This window comes from Symphodus melops, assembly GCF_947650265.1.
Source record: "Symphodus melops genome assembly, chromosome: 12".
Taxonomy (NCBI): domain Eukaryota; kingdom Metazoa; phylum Chordata; class Actinopteri; order Labriformes; family Labridae; genus Symphodus; species Symphodus melops.
In genome coordinates, this window is record NC_136702.1 from 13,038,225 (window position 1) to 13,065,274 (window position 27,050).

The 27,050-nt window shown below is 39.8% G+C and overlaps 1 protein-coding gene across 3 annotated transcripts; it reads right to left on the minus strand.

Moving 5' to 3' along the window:
* Positions 1 to 570: 570 nt before the first annotated feature.
* On the minus strand, positions 571 to 26,544 carry vwc2l (von Willebrand factor C domain containing 2 like). 3 transcript variants are annotated; one of them, XM_079357338.1, is made up of 5 exons: positions 25,388 to 26,544; positions 24,096 to 24,620; positions 18,976 to 19,074; positions 12,598 to 12,727; positions 571 to 5,411 (listed from the first exon to the last, which is right to left on the minus strand). In XM_079357338.1, the coding sequence occupies exons 2-5, from the start codon at positions 24,510 to 24,512 to the stop codon at positions 5,260 to 5,262; spliced, it is 798 nt and encodes a 265-aa protein (XP_079213464.1). In that variant the 5' UTR covers positions 24,513 to 24,620; positions 25,388 to 26,544; the 3' UTR covers positions 571 to 5,259. The 3 variants fall into 3 exon arrangements, with proteins under 3 accessions (XP_079213464.1, XP_079213463.1, XP_079213462.1); XM_079357337.1 differs by lacking the exon at positions 18,976 to 19,074 and having other exon boundaries at positions 24,096 to 24,617; positions 25,388 to 26,538; XM_079357336.1 differs by lacking the exon at positions 18,976 to 19,074 and having other exon boundaries at positions 25,388 to 26,537.
* Positions 26,545 to 27,050: the final 506 nt, after the last annotated feature.

Consider the following 27,050-nt stretch of genomic DNA (forward strand, 5'->3'; position numbering starts at 1 on the left):
ATTGCTTATTATTAATTCTTTTTCTTCGAACTAAGAAACATTGTATATGTCCTTGGCAATAAAACCTAATTCTGATTCTGTCGGGGACTAAGTGCAGAGTAGTTTACCTCTTAATAATCTCTTAACTTAAAAATACATTAACTGAACTACCATTGATAGTGTGGAATCAGTTTTTCAGTGCATCTACAGTTTTGAAAACACCGTCCCTAAACACCTCACGACATTCTGTTGAAGACACCGTTGTCTTCAACTGTTTGACACCATCTGTAGGTTTCTGCATCCGACTGACTTTCACACTTTACGCCACAATTGCCAAGATATGTGAATGTCAATAAGGAGCGAGGGTTTTCACTTCTTGCTTTGAATACCGTTCGCTCTTCCTGTCATCATCGAGTAATACAGCATTGAGGCCTCAGAAGACCCAGAAATGGTAACGTTTTCATCATCCCAATCACCTTAACTCATCTCTTGAAAAAGCAGACAACCGGAGGATCAATTGCCTTGCTATTAGTTACTTAACTAGCTCTGTTGCACACCCCCTTTACAGAGGCTGTATGTTATGAGAATGTGGGTCCTCTGGTAAATTGCTCCTTACTCCCCATGACTTTCCAATACAAGCATGTCTCCATCTTTGCTGGCCCTTCACAAGCCATTTACTCAATTGAAACATTCATTCACTCTGATCTGTTTCGGGTTTGTGCGTTGTACTCCAATCAGTTAGTTAGTTTGCTGCAACATCTAATAAGTGGTATTAGAGTGGAATTTTGTCCTCTAATCGGCATAGTTTTACCAGGAAGACATAATGCTCTCATTAACTGATTGAAAATGCTTGTTTGATACAAGTGGAGCAGAGTGTGTCCCTGCATGAGAGAAAAGATCAATGAACATTCAATGAAAGTGTGGAAAAAGAAAAACAAAGCAATGTCTTTGTCCACATAGCGGGTACATCTGTGTTCCCTACCACCAACGCTGGCCTGGAGGTAAGTGTACGTCGAGAGGTCTCCTCCTGGCCATCTCCCAAGATGCCATTTTAAATGGGATTAGTCGGGGATGCACCTAATTGCTATTGATTGCAATGTGCTGAATAAAATTGCTTCCCTTTTATTGTCCACGGCAAGAGGTGGGAGAAGGCAATTAGTAGTGCGGACGAGATAGAAGCCCGGGCCGACATGTAATGAAATAGAAGGCTGGACCTGTGAGTAATGTCCTTGAACTCACCGCATTACAAAACCATTAAGCACTGAACTCTTCTTATTTTCGTTCTAATAGCCTTAAATCTGGAAAAATACTGTTCTGGTTATATAAAGGCTAATAGGACCTGTTGACCTGGGTCAGCTCTTAAGTATCATATCTTGAAAGTTTGTTGATTCTTGTATGTTTTGAGGACATAGTAAGTCTGGCTGTATTAAAGGACAATTGTTGGCAACATTGTCTCAGCTCACATGGAATCCTTTTTGCACAAGTATGCCACACATATTTGAGTAGTTAAGGGGGTTTCATGCCTTTTAAAGCATTTCTAGTGAAACTGATTTAAATACTTGCAGGTGAAGAAAATCCATTCAAAAAAAGAAAGAAAAAGAAACCCACACCTACTTTGGCCAAAACTTCTTTTCAATTCTATTTAACAAAATAGTTTCTGTCTCGATGAATGATACACATTTTCTAATATCTTCTTTTGTTTGTTTTTTTTTACTCCACCGCAGATTTCAGAATACACATTATACGTTTGAAGATATTTACATATGAACAACATGGGGGGACACCAAGGGTTGTTTAAGTTTTTTTCTTTTTTTTTTTTTAATTTGGATTTTATTTGTGAGCATGTGTTGTATACAATCAATGCTCTTTTATTTTAAAACTCAAATGTGTTTTAGAAATGATCCCAACATTTGAGTCCCATGTTAACAGGCCCCTTGGTGTCCCCGAAAATTAATACAATTGATTGTATAATAACAGTGTTTCTCTCTTTGTATCCCAGATACTCTGTGTTGGTTTTCAGGCACACTTCATATAACAGTTTTGTTGCTGAAAAAAAAAAGGGACAAAAGAAACAATCTTTCATAGTTCCAGCTACAGTAAGTCGGTGTCTCATGGAATGAGCAAATGGTTTACCTTTACAAAATGCCCATGTACAAGCTGTGGACTGAATGAAAGATGGTCTCATCTGAATTGTCATTCACAAACAGACATAAAGACTCAAGATTCATGGTGCAAAATAGCCAAAGGCAGACTCTGCTGCTTATCTGTCCATGAAACTGCAATTTCTAGAATATACCACGATGAATGTCACACCTGCTGTGAAAACAGAAAGAAGAACCCTCTGAGATGTAAATGATGTCTGATAAACTCCATATCATGTGTTTCTTAATGCAGTCTATGCTTTCAAACACCACGTCTCTGATGTACGTGAATCCAGATGGAATATTTAAAACTCATCTTGTGAAGTTGTTGAGGAGAGAGGTAACAGTCATTTTCGCGACAACTCCTCAGGACTCAACCTACGAAGAGTGCACAGCATTGTAAGCACTGCTAAAGTCCTCCTGCATGTCTGCATCTCATTTTTTGGGTTAGAAAAAATTCTTCCATGGTTTTTCTGAAACTCTACTACGTGCTCTGAATATACATTTTTCTTACTTGATTTCATATCTTTTTCTACTTCCCACTAGCAGCCTTAAACAAGTCACTCTTACCTGTGGAAGGACAGGGACGTAAGGTCTCGCTCTGGATATTTTGTCTCCCCCCCAATTAATTTCACACGAAGCTTTGATTAAACTGTTTGCACTCTTAGCACCAACATTCTCTGACATCACCTTTTGTACAGTGCTCCTATAAAGTAATACATGTGCTAAGGGTTTCTTAGATTATCATGGTCAATACATTTTAAAACCATGGAGCCTAGCCTAGGGTTTGAGCCTTCCATCCTGTATGTGATGTCAGAGGAATGGCAACCAGAGGAAAATGGACGCTTCACCCTGCAGGGATGTCAGAGTGTAAATCAATAGTAAGCTTTGGTGAAAACGTAATGGTAAACCATTGCACCATGAGTGCAAACAAATAAGCACTTAAAGCAGTCTTGGCTATTCATACTGTATGAGGCCAGAGGCCACGCTTTGTAAATCTTGCCTGGAACAGAAGCAATAAGGCATCGTTGGTGGCAGCAATGCCTCTAAACCCAGTCAACTGGCACTCTCACACTCACCTCAGTTACTCTCTGTTGCTACCCAGAAAAGTAAGTCCAACATATTTTCAGATACATGTATAGGATGAATAATTATTTGGCATTTAAAGTAATTGAGATGAATGAAGCTCCTTTTATTAATCCTAAAATGTCTGGAGCGCTGAGGCTATGATTGATAAGCCATGGATGTCAGTTTTGCTTTACAAGTCTGCAAAACCTCAAGCCAGATAGATGAGGTCTGTCATTTCCCATTGAAGGACACTAAATCACTGTAGCTTAATGATGAAAATGACCTAAGCTCCATTGTTGCACCTCAAATTGAAGTCCGCCCACACTCTTCCAATTCTGTGATCCCATCCGTTACCCATGCGCTGCACCTTTAAGACGATGGACCACCATGAGATTCTTTCCAAATGTAGTGGTTTTAAGGTAAAACACCTCTTATGTCATTAGTCTCTATCCCGTGTTCATTTCTGTCTCATTACAGAGAGCTGGTGGCAGCTATTAAGCAGACCATCCATCACCGCCCAGGATTAGGGTCTAAAAGGTTAACAGGAACGGATTTTCTGGAAATGGAAAAAAATTCTAGTGATGAATGGCACGAGCTTACAGGAATTCACCTTTGAATTAATGACCAGTATTTATCATGTAAAAAAATATCCTGATTTGGGCACTGGTTGAGAGCTTTTTCTTACAGGCCAGACCACTTGAGGACCAATCTGGTCTTAGAAAATACCACAGCAATACATTAGCCTGTCTCTTTATTATAGCCACAGCCAAACCATATTAAAAGAGCTGTTCCAACAGTACAGGGAGGGAAGGTATTGAAAATCTATTAATCTATAGCAGTGGGATAATGTACCAGCCTTGTATTAACACGCCTTCTCGGTTTTAGTGCTTCACAGAGTGCAGCTCCACATACTTTTGCAATAAGACTGTGGATGAATGGTGTGCTTGTGTATACTCACATGGACAATGTGCACATGAATGCTGCTAAGGCAGATGCAGATTCTCTCTTTGTCTGCTGATTCTTTCCGAGTGTGCCCAGCATGCAGGCTGCAGCAGCGCCAAGCATCCGGCTGAATGATTTATCTCAGAATACCCCTTGATTAAGGGAAAGTAAAGCAGCCTGCTCTTGGCTCACTAATTGCCTTGATAACAAGTTGAAGCAGTTATTTAGTGGGAATATTTCTGGGGGATATGGACCTCTGAGAGACAACAATAACGACTATTAAGTCGGAAAGTGGCTGCCCACAGTTGTTATGCTGCAGTACTGCAGAGTTTTACATTTAGCCTTACTTATTTGCACTCAACAACCTTTTCTTTTCCTGCAGCTAACTTTGACAGAACACTATCTGTGCTGCTATCGTACAGAGACGTGACCCAAAACTCTTGGTAAATGAAAGCTGTGTTTTGGTATTTTTTTTTACAGAAGTGTATAAAATTGACAGTAGCATCGTCTAAGTGTTAGAGGTGAGATCCTGCCATAGCGATAAAAAAAGTCTTATGAAGACACAAACATTTATGTGTGATGTGCATCTTGTAAACAAGCTCTTCGAGTGAAGTTGTGGAACTCAAGCACACTTGCAGTGCCATGTCAGTCCTCTTACGACAAAAAAAGAAAAGAAAAAAAAAAGCGCCACTAAGTGTGCTTACAGTTTGTTTTTCCTGTTGTTGAAACTTTACAACACCTGCATGATTGTGAAAGACAAGTACAACAAGCAGATGACGTACATACAGAAATCAACATACGCAATACATCATTGCCGATGGTTAGGAAAGAGTTCAAAGATCTTAGAAACTTTTTTTTTTTTTTTTTTTTGAGTGAGAGCAGCAAATCAAGCCAGTCAGTTTCTGAAAATATATAGGACGGTGAAACTGGAGGGCGGAAACAGCCATGAGACAAGTTCGGTCTTCTTCCGAGTGGCAACATTTTTATTTGTGTGACGCTTGTGAGAACATCTCAATACTATGCTGTCTCAGGTTACTTAGGAATTGTGCTCCTGCCCTGTCAATCATACAAAATGGTGCAGTAGGCAGGGCCTTGCCTGAGCTTTCCCACCGTCCCAGGTGGAGCCTCTCTACGACAACGTCTGGCCATTGAGGCATTCCCGCCGCAAGCACTGCGCCGGCTTCCACCAGTCTCCGTTGTGGCAGCGGCATATGGTGCAGTCGTCCACCTTTACTTCAATTCCAGCTGGGATGATCGTTGTTCCAGCGAAGCAATTTGGACCTGCCGCATGGGAAGGGGAGGGATAGACAAGAAAGAAAGGAGTTAGAAGGACGAGAAATGGATGTGGCCCTCTTGAGAGTGTCTCTTTTTTGGTGGGGTGGTGGAGTGATGCAGAGAGCTGCAGGGAGTTAGGGGCAGTCAGAGCAGACGTACAGATCTTTTCACGGGCATGCACCGATGGGCTTGTTTTTGCAACACTAAAGCGCTTTTGTTAGTCTCCCCTTCTCCCTCGACATGGAGCGCTTTGCATCCTAATGCGCCGCGAGCAGAGAAGCCTGCCAGGCGCTGGCTTGGCAGTACAGAGAGGCTGGAGTACAGAGAGAGAAATCTGCTTTGAGAGGCAGTTGGGAGGATGGTGTTAATCACTTCAGTCTGTAAGAAAAGGCCAAAGAACTCCTTAGCAATTCCTTACATGGTTTCTTACACACACAAACACACATAGGCACACTGTCTGTAGTGACTTCCAAAACAGTGAGGAACTTAGATTAATTTTGACATCTGGTATATCCTTAAAAAGCTGACGGATGTTTTTGTTTCCGTCCCTTCTTGCTGATAAGACTGAGACGAATAATTCTCAAATGTTTTGGATTGTCTACCACAAGCACAATTCAAGCGCATGTATTTGATAATCTAAGCAGATACAGCCGGATTAGGCTGGGTACATCTAAGGATTCTGTTCTCGAGGAAGCCAAAAAACAAAAAAAACAGAAATGCAGCACATTTATTATTGGTAAATAGCACAAGAAAGTGTTTAATCGAATTTGTTTCTTTTGCTGGGGGGTGATTTTAGGCAGTGTATCTCTCCCTCGACTACTTGATAGAGAAGAGCCAGAAGAATTCACTCCAATTTTTTAATCATTTAAAGGAAGCAATCAGGAGCTCAATTGGTGTGACGGTGACTTTGAATAGCGCTCAGCATTCAGCTCTGTAAAATCTGCTCGATTCAAGAGTCCTCTACGAGTAGTCGTAAAAAACTCATATGTCTCATAACTCTTGAAGACACAGTAGCTTTCATGGATAATATTCATGGACATCTAAGTGTCCTATGGAATATAATGAAGTGCTGGCTAACTCAATGATAGCAATGACTGAATAGAGTTAGTGGACCTGAAGTGCCTCATAAAACCTGCAACATTTTGGGACCCAGGCCAGCTACAGTACGTGCAAATACACACAATTATTCAACTCTGATACATGCCTTTATGACACAGTAGGACAAACACAGCTGTAATAAATATAATAAAATAAATGATGGCTTAGTTTCATTAAGCTACTTCAGTTTCAGCGTCCTATTGTGCATGCACATCTACTGCTACACTGTCATAGCTTACTTGGATCTGTGCCATTATTAATGTATTTTGTAACACCTGTGCCTTCTCTGCTATGCCTAGTCAAAATAACTGTTTTGAAAAAAAGTCTGTCTGAGCTTCCTGTTTGGAAGCATATATTGTTATAAGCAACAGCTCTACTTCTCTGTCTTTGTCTTTTGGAGTTTACCCAAGTTGACACCATAAAATTTGCATGAAAAACTGAGCTTTTCCATGAACATCTCTGGAGCCACTTTAATTCAGTCTCCTGAAGATGGTTTTGTGTGAAACAAGAGTTAGATAGCACTTTTATTTTACAGTAGACAATTTGACTTTCAAAGTCAGAAAAGCAGAGGGTTGTGGAGCAATGTTCAACACCAACATAGTGGCACTGTTGATGTTGTTAGTGACACTTCTTGTTTTCTTCTGTTATAGCCACTGTTTATGCAATAATAATGGAATTGAGCTTGTATTGTTCTTTCTCTAGTTTTCTGACTTCTCAAAGCCCTTTTACACACACCTATTCCCACACTAATGCAGGTGAAGGTTACTATGTAAAGTGACCATCAGACTAATTCTATTCAAACACATTTGTAAACTGCCATCGGAGCAGCGGGAGCAACTTGGGGTTAAGTGTTTTACCCAAGACACATGACTGTAGATCTAACCAAAAATCTTCCAGCTGAGAGACATTGGATCTACCACTATCCCACAGCCACCCTTACATGAGCTGTACTGGCCTGTGGTTTAATATCTGATCTGTGAATAGAATGGATCATTTGAGTGTTTGTGTGTGCAATCCAAGTGAAGGACAAATACACGTGAGATGGTTCAGTGTCTGCTTGTTTTTAGTGGTTGAATATAGAACTTTGGATACTACTAGACTATCACCCTGACAGAGGTAAAACGTCAGGACATTGACGAGACACTCAGAGAGAGAGACACCAAAAGTGTATTCAGCTTTAATCATTTTTAACATGCATTTCCTTTATTTATTTCAGCGTCTACTGTTATTCCTCTGATCAATACATTCAATGAAACAGCTTTGTTTGTGATGACAGCGACATACAAGGTGTCTTTCGTGGTCATTAAAATAATTAGCCTAAATATGCATTGTAAGTCAGATATTAGCTTTCCCTTCAATTATTGGTTTATACGACAGATATCATAAAGAATCAAATATGGAATTTGCTCATCTGATGCCATGTTGTATTTTGAAACCAGAAGTGACCACAACTTGATGAGAGGCTGTTCCTCTATTCTGGTTGACCTTTCACATGTGCAGCAGCTTGTCAATATCTTGTGGCCTTGACTTGCTTCAAGTTGCTATGAAATGGAACCACAATCCACACAAAAGACATCATACAGCATTGAAAAAGACTTGAAACTATCTACTGAGGCTATACACTCATTAAGAGACCATTTACTGAGTTCATTAGTTATCTGCGCTCGTTCAGTCAAAAAAGCTTTCTTTTTGCAACTCAACTTGTTGCTTTGACACTCTTTTATTGAATTGCATGCTAATGTTTACATTGAAATGTCTAACTTAAATTAAGAATAGGCTAAACCCATGTTTTTTATATATATATACATATATATGTATATATATATATATATATATATATGTATATATATATATATATATATATATATATATATATATATATATATATATATGTATATATATATATATATATAAATTGTTCTTTTTTCAGCTGAGTACTTGGCACTTAAATATTTCCAAATTATCAAAGTTGTAACGGGACGTGTCTTGTAGGCGTCCGCCATGACAGACACGAAATGTTGGTTGTTGTCAAGGAAACACTGGATGTTACGTCAAAGACCGCAGCATAATCTAGCGATAGCTGCTTTCTTGCCCGGACCTGATAAAAGACCTTTGATCCGAGCTTAGAGGAGATACTGAGAGTGCTTGCCAAGTCTTAGCTCTCATTGATTTGCCTCTGGACTGCTGGCACAGGTTACAGGACAAACTCAGCAGAGGTTGATGAGGGAAGAGAGTGACTGGTGACGCTGCCAAGTGTGATTGTTTATAGCCAGATAGATTTGAAGCCACAAGGACACAGTTTAAACTACCTGTCTGTTTTCCAAGGACACACTGTCACCTGTCGAGCCTGTGATCGATTCACGGCCAATAAAATTCACTGAAGACAGAAAATGTTTGTCCTGTGTCAAAACTGTCTCTGCACATCATACTTTAACTGAATTCAGCTTAAGGAGTGAATGCTTATGAGGTCTCATTACACTCTATTTGGCTCAAATGCGATTGTTTTTGCCTACAGGGAAGATGTGCTTCCATACAAACCCACCTGCCAAAAACCTCTTTTTTCCTCACAAGACCTGCAGCTCTTCCGCAAAATATGTCATTCAGAATATGTGACCCGAGTGGAGACAGCTTTATGACACTGCTTCTCTATGATATGTCTGTTATAACACCATAATGACAGGCTTCAGACAGATAAGACCTGGCAGATCTATACATGCTTTAATCCTATCATCCATACAAAATTCAGTAGGCTACATTCTCAGACTGCTTCTCATTACCATTTTCTCCAGGACAATTATATAATTACATATATTCCCTGATGAATTTACTCTACATAATTCAAGATAAAAGTTAAAGGAGCTGTATCGGGTGGAATTAATGAATGTGGAGCGTTTAGAGATAAGCACTAAAAATGACAGTAAATTCCTTTGTCCTTACCTTCTCTCTGCTGATGTGTTCAGGGTGAAACACTAAGCAGCAGACAAGCTAAAACATGTAGCGTTAGCAGCACCAGCATTGACATGGTCATTGTTAGGTTTAAACATTTCTACAAATCAAGGTTACAACTAGACTAAATGTAGTAAAGGCAGATGCTGTTCAATGCATTGTCCCGTGTGGGTGCTCCCAAAGCAACATATTCATGTACTGTGACATGTCACTTGCCACTTTTTCAATCTCTGTATCACTCCCAGTCTTTAAACATGGTCATTTCTGCTGCAAAAACAGCCTTTTTTGAATGTAGTGTGTATGTGACTTCTGGTGTTTCTGCAGCCAGCCTCGACAAAGTGCAGGATTTTGCACTTAACACATTGTACACTTACACATCTATTTTTCAACACCAGAAGTTACTGTATGGTTTCAACACTACTTGGGGACACCACATAGCCTATGTGGTCTTTGGCTGGTAGCACACTGATCAGCTGTTTGGGTCCTAAGTGTACTCAACTTCAATTTTGCTGAGTAGACTGAAAGTTACAATATATTGGGAATCTGTCATATTACTGCATCCAAGTTTGAGATCATATAACAAATGCTCAAAAATTATCCAGCTAAAACAGCACAGGAATGGCTTTTCCTGTGGATTAGAATTTTTTTTGTGTACAATTACTCGGACACTGTTTTTAGATAGTATTTTCTTGCAATTAGCGAATTACTACTCAACACTACACTATTATCTTATCTTGTCTCGTCTTGTACGTATTATTCTTTAATTACTTGTTTATGTTTGAGTTTATTTTTAATATTTAATGTTATACCTTTGTACAAAGAGAGCACAGTCTACAGTCTAAATTTCTTGTGTTGAACATACCTGGCCAATGAAGCCGATTCTGACACTAACATACCCGTCTGCTGCTATGTACAGCTAAGCTTTTGTGCCTGCCCAACTGCTCGATTCTCAAAAGAGGGGCTGAGCTGACCTATATCTATGATGGCTGATATACTTACAAGTACCTCGTATAACTACCCTTCAAAATGACCTAACTATCAAATTTAAACAACCTAAAACTATAACACAATGACTGGGTTTATCTACAACTCTTACTGTGACTCTACTGTAACAGTACAAATACAATGCTGAGACCTCCTACACTTGAGAGTTAGTCTTGATGAAGCAGCGCCTTAACTGTGACACTACATCAAATGTGAGAAACCCAGAAGATATACACTGATCCATTTTCAATGTGCTCCACCTTGTCTGGAAAAATTAGGATGAAATTTGTAAAAAATTAGCAAAAGTGCAAAATTAGCAAAAGTGTTTTGTATAAATGTTCCACTTTTATTTATATATATATATATATATATATATATATATATATATATATATATATATATATATATATATAAGAAATTAAATGTAGGCAATTAAATAAGTCATTATTTTTTGGATTTCTCTCTTTTTTTCCCGTCTCCTTCTGAATACTGTATACAATGTATTAAATGCTGTTAGCATGCTAACAGGTAAGCCAAAAAAGATGAACATGGGACAAATCAAACCTTACCAACATTACAATGTAGGCATTAGTATTGTGACTATGTTAGCATTAAGCTTAAAGTACCACTCTCATGTGCCCTTAGAAGGGCTGCAGACTCTACCACCAAACAGATTTTGTTCAATGAGAGAAAACTTTCACTCAAAATGACAAGGTCAGAGTACCTTGCAGCATCAGTTGTGGAGTTAAATCAACACCACAGCCACAGTACGAAATGATGAAATGTTACTGCCTGTGTGTCTAGTATCATGATGAGTCCCTGTTGAGGAAAGGTGGTGCTCAAAATACAGTGACATTTCAAAAGGGTTGGTCACATTTCACATTATTATTTGAATTCCTTGCCGCAGGAAAAATAAGAGACACAAGTCTCACTATCTTCCACTAATTGCACGTCAAACTGGATCCCATAAGTAAATGTCTTCCTTTCATAGCACCCTGTCCTGTGGCCATAAATGAGAGCTAAACAGCATTCTTCATTGGCCTCTCAGCCACCTACTCCTATAGAGATTTATCTGCCTGCCAGAGCCTGACCATGCACCCTTGGGGAGTCTAGAAACGGCAGGCCTACCCTGAAATGCCAAGGGTGTCACTGTGTCCTGTCAGCCTAGATTAGCGCTCTCCTAGCAGCTTCGCTAGCCTTGTTAGTGTGGGTGTTTGTGTGCTCAAGCATTTATGTGTGTGATTTGAAAAGAGAGAAAAAAAGCAAGGGGGATCAAGAAGAAATGAGTGAAAGTGTGAATGAAAGTTGTGTTGAAACAGCCACTTAGCATCTGCCTCAAACTAAATTCCTCCCTGCACATTTATAGGTAAGCCTCAGCTGGAAATGAAAAAAAAAAAATAAATCAACATTTCTTTTTTGCTGCTTTCAGAATGAATACTCATGATGACTCCTTTTCTTTCATTACAACATTCATAATGTGAAAACAGAATACTACAGCAAGGCATATCATTATGCTAGTGGATCTTTTTGTTTGTTAGTTTCACAATTGGGCCAAGAAAAACAATGGAGCTTTTTAAAACTCTACGTCTAACTTACTTTCCAGGCCTGTAAAACCAAAGAATGCAACATTCTGTTGTTACGGCATTTAATATTTCCCACAGGAACTATTCGCTGTTGTTCATTCAAGCTGAGATCACATTGCAGAAGGGCAGTTACTGTACTTAAGTCATAAAGCTCCATCTCTCCCTCAGGATTGATGCTGGCAAAGGGAAATCTCCCACCTCGCCTTGTAAATAGCCAATGAACCATTGGAATCCTATAATTCTAATTTAGGGATTGGCTGTGTGTGACAAGGGCGTCAGGGCACTGGGAGATAAAAGGTTCTCCGAGGACCCATTAGTCCCTCCTACCATGCCTTTAATCAATGGGCTAATGTTTACTCAGCTTAGTGTGTCATTTATAATTAAAACTAGTACTGCTCATTAGTGTCCAACAGGCCCAAGGTAATAATTTTAATTCATAAAACATCAATTACATCCTCATCCTCTAAAGGCGCGGCCATCAAATGGCGATACTGCAGATAAACTTCCCGTCATCGGTTTAATGAAAATTTAATGACCTCTGAGGAGTGTGTGCATTGAATTCAAGAAGAGACGGCGTTTACCGTTTTTACAGATGGGGCAGCATTGCTCCGGCTCGTACACGGGGTTCACACACTCTGGGACGGCGCAGTCGGATACCACACAGTGCACCTCATTATTTGGTTCGCAGCGGCACCATTCACAGGGTGACGGCTGTGGGCAGAGAGGGGAAGAGGAATCAGGAATCTGGGTTAGATGAGTCACTGGGTTTCACCTTGTGTGTACTCCACATGATTACTACTGAACAGCCTGTCTCATATAAGCATTTTTTTTGTTGCTTCCTGTTTCATATTTAATGTAAACCTATTATATGCATCTCAGACTTTCTTCATAAACAGAGACAAGTTAATAAATTATTTACAGAGCTCCAATAGGTTTCTTGCATCTTAAAAAACAGAGCATGCAGTTGAATTTGAATAAAATCAGTAGAAATGACCAATGAGGGAGTTTCATGATATTTAGTATTTCTCTGCATTCTGCTGCCTCAGGAAACAGTTCACAGGCTTATCTTACCACCTCTGCAACATGTAAATCAGAGCAATGCAGCTCTCTGTGCCGCTGCCTCTTACTTCACTCTAGCTTTACAAAGTCTCTTGACCGTAAAATGAACTGTAATGCAATTACATGGAGTGGAAAAATACAAACTGTTACCAAATCACGAAAGGTCAGCTGTTCATCATATTACGTTTTCTTACTGCTCATCACAGTGAACACTCTTTAGAGAGGCCTGTTTAAACCGGGTATGATCTGTCAGAGACTCAGTGCTTTGTGCTAACCTTAGAGGGTACAGATGGTTCATATTTTATAACAGCACTGCAGTTTACATTTGACAAAGTATTGATTTTTTTAAGGGTTAGGCAGGCCAGCGTACAGTATGTGGAGAGAAGCATCTGCAGCTCGACTAAATGCTTCAGATGAGTCATAATGAGCCCGGTGAGTAATCCATTTGAATGATTCAGAGTCCATAACTTTCTCAAAATGCAGCTTTCAATATGTTAAAGAAAATCAATTCATATTCAACCCCAGCTGCTTGGTGAGCACTGAAGGGACTAACAGTGTTTATTGCTTTTCGAAGGTGGCATAGGCACTCTATACAATTTAAAGGAATATTGCTGCGGGGTTAATGAGTAGGTTGCGTCACGTCTTTATGGTAATATAGTTGTGGGCAGTAGCCTGTTAGCAAAACTGTGCATAAAACTAGAAACAGGGAAAGAACTATTCTGGCTCTGCTAAAGCTCACAAATATCTTGTTGGTGTAGTTTGTTGGCAAACAAGTGGAGGCTCAAGGATGGGCTCACCAGTAATTGGTACAGAACCTCAACTCAACTTTATTTAGCTAGCACCTTAAACACAACACAGTTGATCCAAAGTGCTGAACAGCACAGACAGAAAATAAAAAAAAAACAAGTATAAGAAAGTAAAAGACAAGAACAACAACAATCAAAATGAAAGAACATGTAACAGTTGTTCAGTTTAACACACAACGTACAGAGCTCCTTAAACCTGATGTGTTGTTGAAAATTAAAGGCGATTGAGTAGGATGTTACTCTATGTTTTGAGGTGAGTCTTAAAAAATCGGGTGAGAGACGGATGTTGGAAGATTAAGAGTCCCACACTTTTGGTCCAACAACAGAAAAAGCACAACCCACAACATCTTACCAGCTGATATGGGGACAGGAGTTCTGAAAGAAGCAAGTCCATTTAACACCTTTAAACACAGTCAATGGTATTGTAAAATCCCCCCTTCGCTTGACTGGTAGCCAATGTAAGGAAGCAAGATTTGGAGTGATGTGATCTCTATTTTCTGACCGTGTTAAAACTCTGGCTGTTGAAATTTGTATGAGCTGAAGATTGGATAGACATGAGAGATACCAAAATGGAGTGAATTACAAAAGTTAATGCGAGTGGATATGCATGAACGATTTTCTCAAGGGCCAAAAACAACGGATGGGTCTTAACTGGGAGATGGATCGGAGCTCATTTTAAACCTGCCATGAACTAATGTGTTAATGTGGGTTTTAGATTTAGTCTGGTTTCATCTGAAGAATTAAAAATAATAAGTGATCTTCGGTGGTGCTAGGTATTGATTTTGTAAACTTCAGACAGAGCCTGCATGGGAAACCCCTCATTAAATCCAGCGTCAAATAAACTGTACAAAATGAGAAGTGGTATCAACATTTTCATTCATGACTTTGTAAGAAAATTGAGACTATGTCCCCAAACATTCCAATAACACAAATGTGTACAAACTGACGAATTGTGTGCGTTGTAGACATTGTTTTGTTATTTTGCAAATCAACCTTTAAAACTGCATTAGCTTCAGAAAATACATTATCTCCTACAACAACAACAGCCGCAGCAGCAGCTCCTCTGTTCATAATCCAGTTTTGTGCAGAGATAAGTGAATGGGCTGTGGTAAATCTGGATGCTTTAATGTGACTTTTATCAGCAAGCATTGCCAGGACGCATTAAGAGTCACAAAATGGGAAGTGAGCCTCGTATTTTTACTGGAATTTATTGCAGTCTTGATGCACTAGAGCCATAAAATTAAATATTAGCACCACTGAGTGATAAAGGGGAGGGAACTGTAAGGCTGCAAATGCATCACATAGTCTCTAATTGTGAGCTTACTAAAATTATCTCTATCTGATTGAGCTCTGCAAAATGTTAAAGGATCAGAGCTTAAGAAATTCAGACACAACCCTAAAACAGCTTCCCCTTCCTCTTATTCCTCGTTCCTTTTCTTGCAGGTAGAACTTTAATAAAACTGTCTCCACTGATTATATTTTGTCTGACATGTCAAAAAACTGTCCGTGGGATTAAAAATAAAGACGTCTATCAGATGTGATGCTTATGAAGGGAGACAAACGTATTATTGTTAAACATCACGACTCCTTGCGGGGAATGAATGAGTGTTGAAACACTTACTGACTTTCTGTGTGGAAACGTCTACAACTTGTTTGTATTCTGGTATTAGAAGCCGTGTTCCTTATATCTGCCTCAAATGACTTCCACTCAGAGTGATGTTAATGATGATTGATTTTGTTTGCTTGTTCATTGTGTCTGCTGCATATATTAGATTTGCTGCTCCCTGATGTGAGACACATCTCAAGGCCTTTTCTCTTTTCCAGTGAAACTGCACTGACATGATAAGAGCTTCTTAAAACACACATATTTACAGAACCTGAACATCTTCAACGTTACTCTCGCCTTATTGGGAATTCAAGTCAGAAATTCCCTGCATATCTTATTCTTTAAAAAAGTATATAGCCCTGGTCTGCATAAGTAAATAAGCATGGCAAAAATGCACTTTCCTCTATCGCAAAGTTACACATCCCTTCAGTTGTCTTATCCGCCGCTGCGTCAGTTTGAGCACACACACCGAAATGCACCAATTACACAGCACAATGTTGTCTCATACATATGGAACATGGACCCCATTTTGTCAACCTGACAGGCTTAACCTGTGGAGGCTGGCAAGGTGGGATTATAGGGCCAAGCCTGACACATCAAATAAGGCTTCATGATGTCATGGCTGAATATCAGCTTTACCTTCTGTATTTCCATACAGGATATTCCAACTGGAATATAAGGACCTGTCTTGGGGATTGGTAATTAAATATTGAAAGCTTGCTTAGCTTTGTTACCCGTGAGATTTCCAGGTTGACTGGAGACGAAGTACATTAACCTTGGGTAACATATAAAAGCAATTACATTTTAATTTGACACTTCCAGCAGCAGAAAACTCAGGTTCAGTCAGGATTATGTGAGGTAATAACAAATAAGGCTCATCTGGGAATTGGCGCAACAGTGTGTTGCAATAATGAGATTCATATTCAGTGTTTATTATTGATTTTATGGAATTCCATTTCTGTATTTTTTCAAATGAACCCAATATCCTTCTTTCAGATGCCAATAGAAGAACTGAACCCCCATTTTTGACTAGCTATGTTACTGCAAAAAAAATCTACTTTTCTAATTCATTTTAACACCAATCACAAACTGCACAATCTTATCCCATCAATCATTAATACAACGTCAAGACGTAAAACCAAAATTGTTGTGTCTGCATGAACTGTTGAGCTTGAGAAGTGGGATAGAGGGAGATGCAGAAAGAAGGGTAGATAAACAAGAGCAACAACAACAATGAATAAGATAAATTAATAGCAACAATGTCAGTAGTAATGGTTATTGGCATGAGTAGTATTAGCAAAAATAACTCATGATAATGATGGTAGACCAGTCGATTATCACTGTTTACCACTGTGCTGTGATCTGATTAGAATTGGTTGACAAAGAATAAGACAGTTCCCCTCCAGAGTTTTTTTGTAACCCCTCAGTCTTATACACCTGTGTAAGTCTTTGTTTAATAATTTTGCACTCATTGAAGCAGCAACTTGTTCCTCTCCTCAGCTCAGATCAGTTTTATTTTTTAAACATGACTAATAATAGTAAAGTTATTACTGCTTCCCCTGTTAGCAACAGGCTAACAACATACCAGTCCTCTCCTCGTGTTTCTAACATGGAAGGTAATGTGTCTTATTTTGGGTAAAAGCACAGCACATCATGAGTCCTCAGCAGCTGCAGGTCAAAAGGTTAATTGGACGGTTTGGATCAAAACTTCGATTAATATTTGATCATCTGTCACTCAAACAGTAATTGCGTAACTCCAAAGCATAAAAATGGGATCAATTAGAAGCAGTCTAACGACAATCTGCATGCAGCACGGGTACATTTTGCTTTTCCACCACAAGGCATGTTACTATCTTTAGCGGAGGGCTAAAGAGATGATTAGACATTATATACTGCAGCAAGCACACAGGAATAAATCTGCTTGTTCCCAGTAAATGCATCATTTATTTACATATATATATATATATATATACACACACACACACACACACACACACACACACACACACACACACACACACACACACACACACACACACACACACACACACTGTATATAAAGTATCTGCAAGTAAACAGAAGAAATAAATTGGAATTCAGCCCAACATAAAAACTGTGATATATCATTGATGTGGTTTAAGGACAATGAGCCAGGGACAATAAAACCACATGGATCACATTCTGTGTTTCTCTTTGGCAGTACTTTCATTCAAACTGTGCATGGTGATCTCACAGATATCACTTCAGCCCTGAAAATATAATTTGAAAAAGAGACCCACTTCACGCAGCCATGCCACAGTTCTCAATACTTAAATGCATTCTGTGCCACCTGATGTTTTTCAGAGTGTTCTTTTCCCCGTGAAGAGTATCAGTCATGCCTCACAAGAGTAAAACCGAGCAGTGGCACCAAATTTAGGAGTGCATCCTGAAGTTTCGCTGACTCCCGTATGTCCCTGACTTGTTGTTATGAAAGTGAATCGGCTGTTATGCTTTTCATTCCCACATTGAGACAAATGGAGACGCGGCAGTGAAACAATAAAAAAAAAAAAGTACAATAAGCTTTGGTAGGGCAAATGGTCATGTGTTATACTTTGAGGCAGGAGAGCAGGGTCACAAGACTCCCACCCATGCGGTTAAAAGGAGTGATGGGGAATGGGTCGACAGGCAAACTGCATGCTCCTGTTGTCCAAGTCAAAACAATATCGAACCGCTGGTTGAGGACTACAGAGGAGAGGAGGGGAGGGTGTGCTAAAATCTCCCTTCTACTTGTCTGCAGGGGTACAGTGCAAGAAAGTTAAAACCTGAAAATTGACTGTTTCCTAATTGTTGAAGTTCAATTATTTCCTTCTAATTCAGTTCGTTGTCGCCTCAGGAAAATTGGACAGGAAAATCAATTTCAGCAATCATATTTACGGCTTTTACCACTTTTTTGTCTCAAAGTTGTCAGTGCTGAAAAACACAGTCACTAATTACTGTTGTGTGTAATGTGTCGGCAGCACCTTGTGTGTGTGTTTGTGTGTTTGTGTGTGTGTGTGTGTGTGTGTGTGTGTGCGTGCATGCTGTTTTAAATTAAATGTTGTTGTCAGTACAGGTGCTTTCACAGTATGTTTCCATAATTATGATGCATCGAGCTGTTAAAAAGCCAGCCATATTGACAGAACAATTAAGAGTTAAAAGAAACACTAACGCCCCCATCATTTGAATCTTTTTTTAAGTGCAGAGAGGAAAAAAAACAAAACATAACTTTTTTTTTTTCTTGGAAGGTATTGGTCATGACTTAGAGGTTGGGAAAGGTTAGTACAAATTAAGTCTTATGGCTGCATCAGAAATTCATCTAAATAGTCTGAATATACAAGTGTGGCTTTAATCACTAAAAAATGTGAAGCCCTCTTTTTCTGCATACTGAAATGACACAAAGCATGGACGGGATTTTTCACATTTGAGTTCACATCCCAGCCTTAGCCTAGTGATCTGGGATCTGAACTCACCCTATAGCTCCTGGCTCTTGATTGCAGCTGCGCTGAGGCCTGAGGCATGCCGGCAGCCATGCTGGGGGGACTGGTCCTTTCCTCATCTGATGGGAAACCCTGTAGGTAAAACACCTACTTGGGTTGAGTGGCAGGACTCTCTCACAGGGGAACAGAACAAATGAGTAGAGAATAAACCCACTGCAACTACATCTACACTATTGACTTTCTTAAACAGTGCATACTATGTTATTGAAGGTTTCTTCTCAGGTGAATTGAATTTATTAGTGAGGCTGCTGATACATGAGTTTATACCAGCATAAGATTCAACAAATGACATGCTGACAATGCACTGCAGTCAGCTGCTTTGTGTTGAATAATTGCCCAATCTTACTCACATGACAATGACTGCACACTGCTTCTACGTGGGGCTCCCTGATGGACGCGGGTTAAGGATACACATTCTTTACTTACATCAGAGTACAGGCTCTGAAGTAAACAATACTCTGGTAAAAATGTGTTTAAGCTAATGGCCATTTATTCTTAAATACATCTTTAAAGTTTCGTCTCTTCATGTCTGTCACATGTTGATGGATACACTGATGAATCATCTTGTCTATTGGCTCAATTCTCCTAAATATGGTTAGACATTCGGAAGGTCGCATGCTGCAATGCAAAACAAATAATCAATGCAAGCAACATTTTGTAGGAATTCAATTTGGTGCATTTTGACCCACCACAGGTCTCTGAGTGCAACTGCACTATCGTCAAACAGTTTGTTGACATAGCCGGCTCGACTTCAGACTTGCACTTTTCTGTTCTAACCAACCTGTAAAAGCATGTTTTAAACTGTACTCTCGTCCAGCTTCTCGCTCCGTCACTCTCTCGTTTTCTCTTTTAAGCTTCATCCATCATAATTGTCTCTTCGTCTCAATGATTGTATCAAACAGAGATAAAGGGGTGGGCTAATATGGCGTTTTTTGCAAAGTAGAAACAGTGATCCATCCTCCAGTACAACATTTTATTAGATTGACTTTAAAACTACTGTTTTAGGCGGAAAAGTGACGCATTTTGGCCTGAGAACAGTTAAGAGTAACTTTTATTTTGTGGCAATTTTGGCAGTTTCTGTGAACAGCGTGGGTGGATTAGCTAGTGTTTTTCAAGTGCATAACTGTCCATGTTGCTTCTCCTTTATTTGAGCAGTCCAATGCACTACTAACTGTAATCATTGCTGAGTTTGCAAATGGTTATTTGATCTGAGGGTTGCAAATTGATTAGCTGGAATCAGAACTGCTGGAGGATGTTAGTCATTAAAACACCTATTTAGAATTTAGGTAATCTTTTCGCTGACGACTAATATTCATTTTGTTGGTCAGTGAGAGGCGTTTTAAAGTTTTAAATTGAATCTGATTAAGGAACAGGTATTTGAAGTATCTGCACTTTTACAAAGTGACTTTACAAGGTCGGTTGATGCTAAGTTGTGTTCCCCAGCATCAATTCATTCAACAAACTTGAAGATCCCAGTTTCTCTAAAGGCTAGCTCTCTGTGCCTCTGCCATCTTCCGCACCATCATCAGCTTGTGAATATAAAGCAAACGTCTGCACAATGTTGCACTTCACCAAAAAAGGAAATGCCAATGAGGCCGACATCAAAGGTTAACCTGTCGACATCTCTAAACAGGGGTCTGTATACAAGATCCTGACAGTCTTTGACTTCTGTGAACGCCACAGGGATCCAAAGCTTTCATGTCGTCACTGAAAACTCGACCTTCAAACAAGATGTGGACAGAGACTTTAGACTGATACTTATGCAGCCTAAGACAAAAGAAAGGGATCATGGTGCATCAGAAATTTCCACTCTCTTTATTTATTCTGTGGAGTCATTTTAACTCAGATGATCAATACGCTCAAATGAATGTTTTTTTCTCTCTCTGAAGTGTGAAGAATTGTCCTTCCAGGCCCCGCAGCCAAGGTTAGCATGAGGTCGCGCTGCACTATTGATGGACTTGATCTCACATCAAACTGCGCAGCTTATGCACTCACTGCGGCCCTTCAAAAGCTGTGGCCTTGCATCTCAATGCAGGACTGAGCCTGATGTTGTCTGACATGCTCACACACCAATCAGTACAAATTAAGTACATTGGTTTCAAATGGGTGACCCCCCACACCCCTTATTAGCAGAAAAAAACCATGTCCGTTTCATCCTTATGTACCAGTGCATATGATTTATAAACTGTCAATATTGGTATTATTTTGTTGTTAATCGTCTAAACAATGAATGCATCACATTTCAGATTTTCACAACTTCCTCTTTAAGCTTCTTTAGTCACATGAAACAATAAAAGATCAAAATATTATGTCGATAGTTTGCAATAATATAAAAGGACAGAGTGAAATGGGAACCTCTGGAAGCAGCAGTATAGTTAACATTTATGCCAAGTATGTCTATTTTTAAAAGTTGATCAGGTACTTGTTTAAACCCTGACAAGTTTAAGTAAAATCTTTGCTAACAATGGGTCCAGTGTGATGTAACTCCCTGAATACATTGTCAGTGAAAATAAAAAGTAAAACAAGAAAAAAAGGACAGACATCTGATAATACAAAAATATTGATAAACAGTAGCAGAATTGCTATTAATGGCCCTTGTCTCCATTTTATGTAACCTTGCTCAGTGAGCGGCCCCCCTGCCTGTTTCAATTAGTTTCAGTGTCATGACATGCTAATATTCACAGGTGCAACATGTCCCAACACTCCCCTGCAGACGCTTCGTTGCTGTGCCTTGAAGTCATTGTGAAGCTATACTCAAACAAACATTCAACAGATACTAAGTTTAAACGTTATATACATACTGGAGTGAATCTTCTGTAAGTGTAACTGAAACTTTGATAAACCCAAAAATAAAACCTATGGTTTTAATTTGTAATATTAACAAATAGGGTCAACTTTAAGTTCCTGTCCCTTGCTTTAAAACAGTGGTTCTTAACTGGTCTAGCCTCAGGATCTACCACTTACTCCTTATTTAAAAATACTGCCCCACATTTTGGAGCTGTTCAGTCTCCAGATGGTACAAAACTTGTGACTGAACAAACTAATGTGTTTAAAAAGAGCTTCTTACCAGTAGATTGTCTGACACAATTATTTTCCCCATGCACACATTGGGGCCATTTCCACGTAAATATGCTCAAGTATTAAGAACTCTGTAATACTGTGATGTGAAAGGAGTTGTTTCATGTGACACATGAGCATATAATAATCAATCATAGATGTTGCTCCATTTAACTTTATGTAACATTTCCGCACCGTTTAGCCTATTGTTTTGGTGTAACTGTCATGTTGTTAGTTTCAAGTCGTTAACACTTTACTTTGATCGTTTGCAGAAATAACCCTTGAAAGTAATATTTGTTGCTTGTGTAACATGTGTTCACTGAGTACACACATTTGTTCCTATGGACCATTTTTAATGTGGCAGTTATTAAAGTCTTATTGGTTTATTTACGCTGACCCTATAAAATGTCGATACGATACGAGACGAGACGATAAAACTGTTCAGAATCCTCTGGCTCTGAACTTATCTTATTCATCAAACAGAAGCAAAAACAGTAACTTCTAAAGACTAATATTGTCTGTTGAAAGGTCAACTTTCAAGGTTAAATATCTAATGTGAACTGTTTCGACAAAGATCTTTATAAGGCATTATTAAGGTTTACGAATGCATGTGACGGTGCAGGGAATCCCTGTAACTATTCAGTGTTCCTGTCCCTGTAGAAAATGCAGGATTTATGAGGAATCTGCATACTTTCTTTACTTGATGGGACTAAATCATTCTGCCATATGTTTTAAATCTAAAAACATGATGGCTCTTTCAATCATTGCACTCTGATTACATCTTTTTGAAGAACCAGGCCATATAAATTAAGAAAAAAAAATGGGTTCGGGAAGAATACAGTTTTGAAACCTCCAAGGGAAATATGTGATGGATCACCACAAGTCTAACTTCAGGTTTGTGGACTTGTCTCAAATGTTATGCAACCTTCTACTCAGACCCAATTTGAGTCCTATAATCTCATAGTTCAAGTGATTGCTGATTATAGTTGGATATTATACCATTTTCCAAAAAGTAGTTGAATGAGTGAGCTAAATCTAACTGCATACTAATACATTCAATATTAACATGGAGCTATACTATTTCTAAGTTCCACTGTGTCATATTATATCTCAATCACTTACAGCCCCAATCCACTTGTGATGAATTTGAATGAGGAGGGGTTCCTCGTGGGCAGCAACAGTTTAAACACAGACCGTAGTTGTCATGCTGGAAGTGTCATTTCGAATCAGACAGTGCTGTTATGCTCTAAAACAACCGCTGAGACGCTGGTTTGATGGGTAAAAAACAGTGCTCCCTTTGCAGGCGATGAAGGAAAACTGAATCTGCCTGCAATGACTCTGTGTCGTGTCCATGAATCAGGGCATTAAAATACAGTTATAGCATCTGTCATTTTTTAGAGATGCAGGCTGAATGTTCAGTTGATGGTTAAGGGAGGGGGGATGACATCACCCTGGGAGGCAGCCATGTTTGTGCCCTTGGCCAATAAACATGTTTATGATACTTTTCTAGAATGCTAAGCACTGAAATACACACATATCAACCAAAAGCTTCAGTAACCCAAACCCACCGTGGATCAAAACAACAAAACAGGGTCTAGCCATTTGATTTCCTGTACTTAGTATTCCTTAAGGCTGTTCCCATGACACTCTTTTCAGTTGATTGATGTCTAATACTTTCCATGAGCTTGTAAAAGTTGTTAGGTTTGAAACGACCAAATCTCCTTGACAGATTGCCTAGATGGTTGCTTTAGTGGCATCCAGACTTTGACTGACTGTACATGCTTAAGTTACAAACTCATGAACATAAGTTGAGTTTTGAGGTGATTTAAAGGTGTATAATTTGGACACTGCGTCTTTAAATAATCATTGGCCTAACTCTCATCTTGCGTGGCAAATTGAAAATATTGCCAAAGTAGAAGGCACATTTTACATTTTAAGTGTTAGAATCCATCTCAACCAAATGTTTCAATGCAATAGTAAAACATTGTGAAAGTAAAACAAAAAAACATAATCCAGACTGGAAACAGATATCTTACCTTGAATTCCTCCAGGATTTTATATGTTTTCCCTCTGTACTCGCAAAAGTTTTTAACCTCCTTGCACTCGGGGCAGCACCCATTGTGCTCCACTTTGGAACACTTGGGGTGCAGTTTGGGGCACTCGGGCTGGTCGCACACAGGCCCGTCCTCCGTGCACTCGCACGGACAGTTCGAGTGTCCCGGGTAGAAGCGCTCCCCAAGTTTGTACACGAAGCCACTGTCGTCCACGCATCCTTTCCCCCGGTAGTCATCGAACACGATGTTTTCACTGGCCGTCCGCTCAGCCTCGTCCGCGGCGTAATCCTCGGGGTTAGCTACCGAGACCGGACGCACTGCGCTCGGGGCAAACAGAAGGACGCAGGCGGCAGAGAGGAGGAGAGGGCCCATCCTTCGCCGCGGCATGAACACCCACATTCAACGAAAGTGTGTGTATGTCATCCCTAAGCTCCTGGTATCCTCTCCGGATCCGTCCTGCACTTCAATTACCATCACGATAGTCATCATCATACGATGAAAGGGCTGCTGTGGAGAACATAAAATATTATATGATGGATGATGATTTACTAATGCTGTTCTGAAACACCCTTTGACCACAAAATCTCACATTTAATATACCTCTATTTTGGCTCTGCCATGTGTCCTGCTGCCATCATTTAGAACAAAATGTATCTACAAAGACAAATGGGAGTCAACAGGCTTATGCCAATATTGCTGAAGAAAACAAAAACCTGTTTTAACATTGAAAGAGTGTCTGTGCTTTTCATTTTGTGTTTTGTGTTGTTGGTTTGGGGGTGTTCAGATTCGAATTATTACCTTTGTGCAAAATTTCAACCGATAACAACAGATGAAAAGGTTAAAACAAGTGCTACATGCGTGGTGGGTGGAGTGGGTTCAACACAGTGTTCTTCAAATTCAACAAAACCAAACATCTAACCTATGTTTGTGCAATTTAAAACTCTATGACAGCGAGCAGAGACAACAGGTAGCTATTAGTCCCATTTCATTCTTCGGGAAACCAATAAATACAAACATTACTGCTCCAACATTTGACTTGCAGTGACACGCTCTTTCTCAACATGATATTTAACATATACATTTCCGAATCTTAAATGCGCAATGATCGAAACCCTCCAAATAAACGCATCTGTCCTTCCGGGGACAAGCACGGAGCAGAATTCAGGCAGCTGGTCACAAACATTTCTCCTTGACTCTGAATTGTTTGGTTTTTATCAACTGAAATACCAGTGACAAGAGGGATGCAGTGCCAATATTTGAAATGACAAACTCACCGCGTTGAAAACTGCTCGATATCCACTTATTGCGCATCCAGAGAGCCCAACACATTGAGTTCTACAGCAGATTGAAGATATACAGTCGCCTCGCCTACAATGGGAACTTCACTTTATCCAGCGGGTAAATTCACAAGATTCCACCAGACACTATAATCCTCCCTCTCGGTGTTGATGGGGGCTTTAAAAGCTAAAAAAGCATCAGCCTTTTTCTGCTATGGTTCCTCCTTTCCAGTGCGGAAAAAAAAGAAATCCACATAGAAGTAGGTCTGCTTCATGGTTATCATCCTCGGACTCACCTATTTTTTTTCTGAGACAATATCACAGTTTACGTCCAAAAAGCATGCAGTATTTTGAGAGAGACTGAGAAAAAACAGTTGAAGCAAAATCCTCTACATCGTTCCCTGAGAATCCGGAATCAATTTATTTCCAAACGACGCAGGTGAACATCAGAAAGCGGCAGCCAGTCCAGTTGCACATACGTGCGTATACATCCAGCGGTTGCGTGACAATAAATGAAAATTCGGATGAGTAGAAGTTAAAGAGTATAAAAAATAAAACCATTTGGGACTGAAGTCAGGCATTATCTGAGTTTTTCAGCAGAGGTCGCATCCATCAGCAGCTGAGAAGGAAGCGCTCCGACTTCCAGCACCTTGGAGAGCGACTGTCTTCCTGCGTCCTGCACTGAGCACGGCAAAGCAAAACCGAGCAGAGCACCCACCGCCCCCCCCTCCCCCTCCGTCACCCACAGACACAACAACCCTCACATCCCACGATCTGAGTATAACTCCGACTGCGTTTCTTTTGAATGGTCGAGCAAGAGTTTAAGGCTAAAATGGAGTCAACATAAGTGGTCAGTATGAAGCGACGTTTCTGAAGAAGCTGCCGGGGAGGTGAGACGAGATCGGTCAAATGTGTGAGTGCCTTTTTGTGTCTGTATTTGTGTCGTGTGTGTGTGTTTGTGTGTGTGTCTGTGTCCGTCCGCTTGTGTGCCTGTGCGTGCCAGAGTGTCTTCACACATGACCTGCAGCATGTTTCCTGACTCACTCACTATTTGCTGCATAGTTTTACAGAGACCCATTTGTATTCTACAATGCAAGGCAAAAAAAAAGGGAGTCTGACTCCTCAGCCCCGACAACAACAGAAAAATAAAATGTGGCTTTGCAAAGGTAGAGTAGCAGCTTTGTTTTACAGATGGTAGCCCGTAGGGGCCACTGCCTGACTACATTCAGTTTGAGAACAGATGACTGAGTGAGACCCCAAAGACTTTCCCTTAATTAGCTTTTCCCATGAGGAATCACACACATCTTATCAACTGTAACCTTAAGGCCTGTCTTGTTCTAATATGAGTACATGTTCATGGCCTTTATCTGATTAATGATTCAAACCTGCTGTTTTATCGGGGCTCTTTTACTTGAAGCACCTGTCTCTCCCAAAGGTAAAGCAGTCTGAAACTCACCTTTATACAGTCTTATGAAACTACATATGCTGCAAACAGGATCCACCATGGACACACTGGATACATCCTTATTTAAAAAACACATTTACATTTCTAGTCATGACATGAATTCTGGTTATTTGCTGCACCATTTTCTAAAATAACATTAAAATAAATGGGACAATCTGCCTATGCAGATACATTTTCAGTAGAATTGTTCATCTG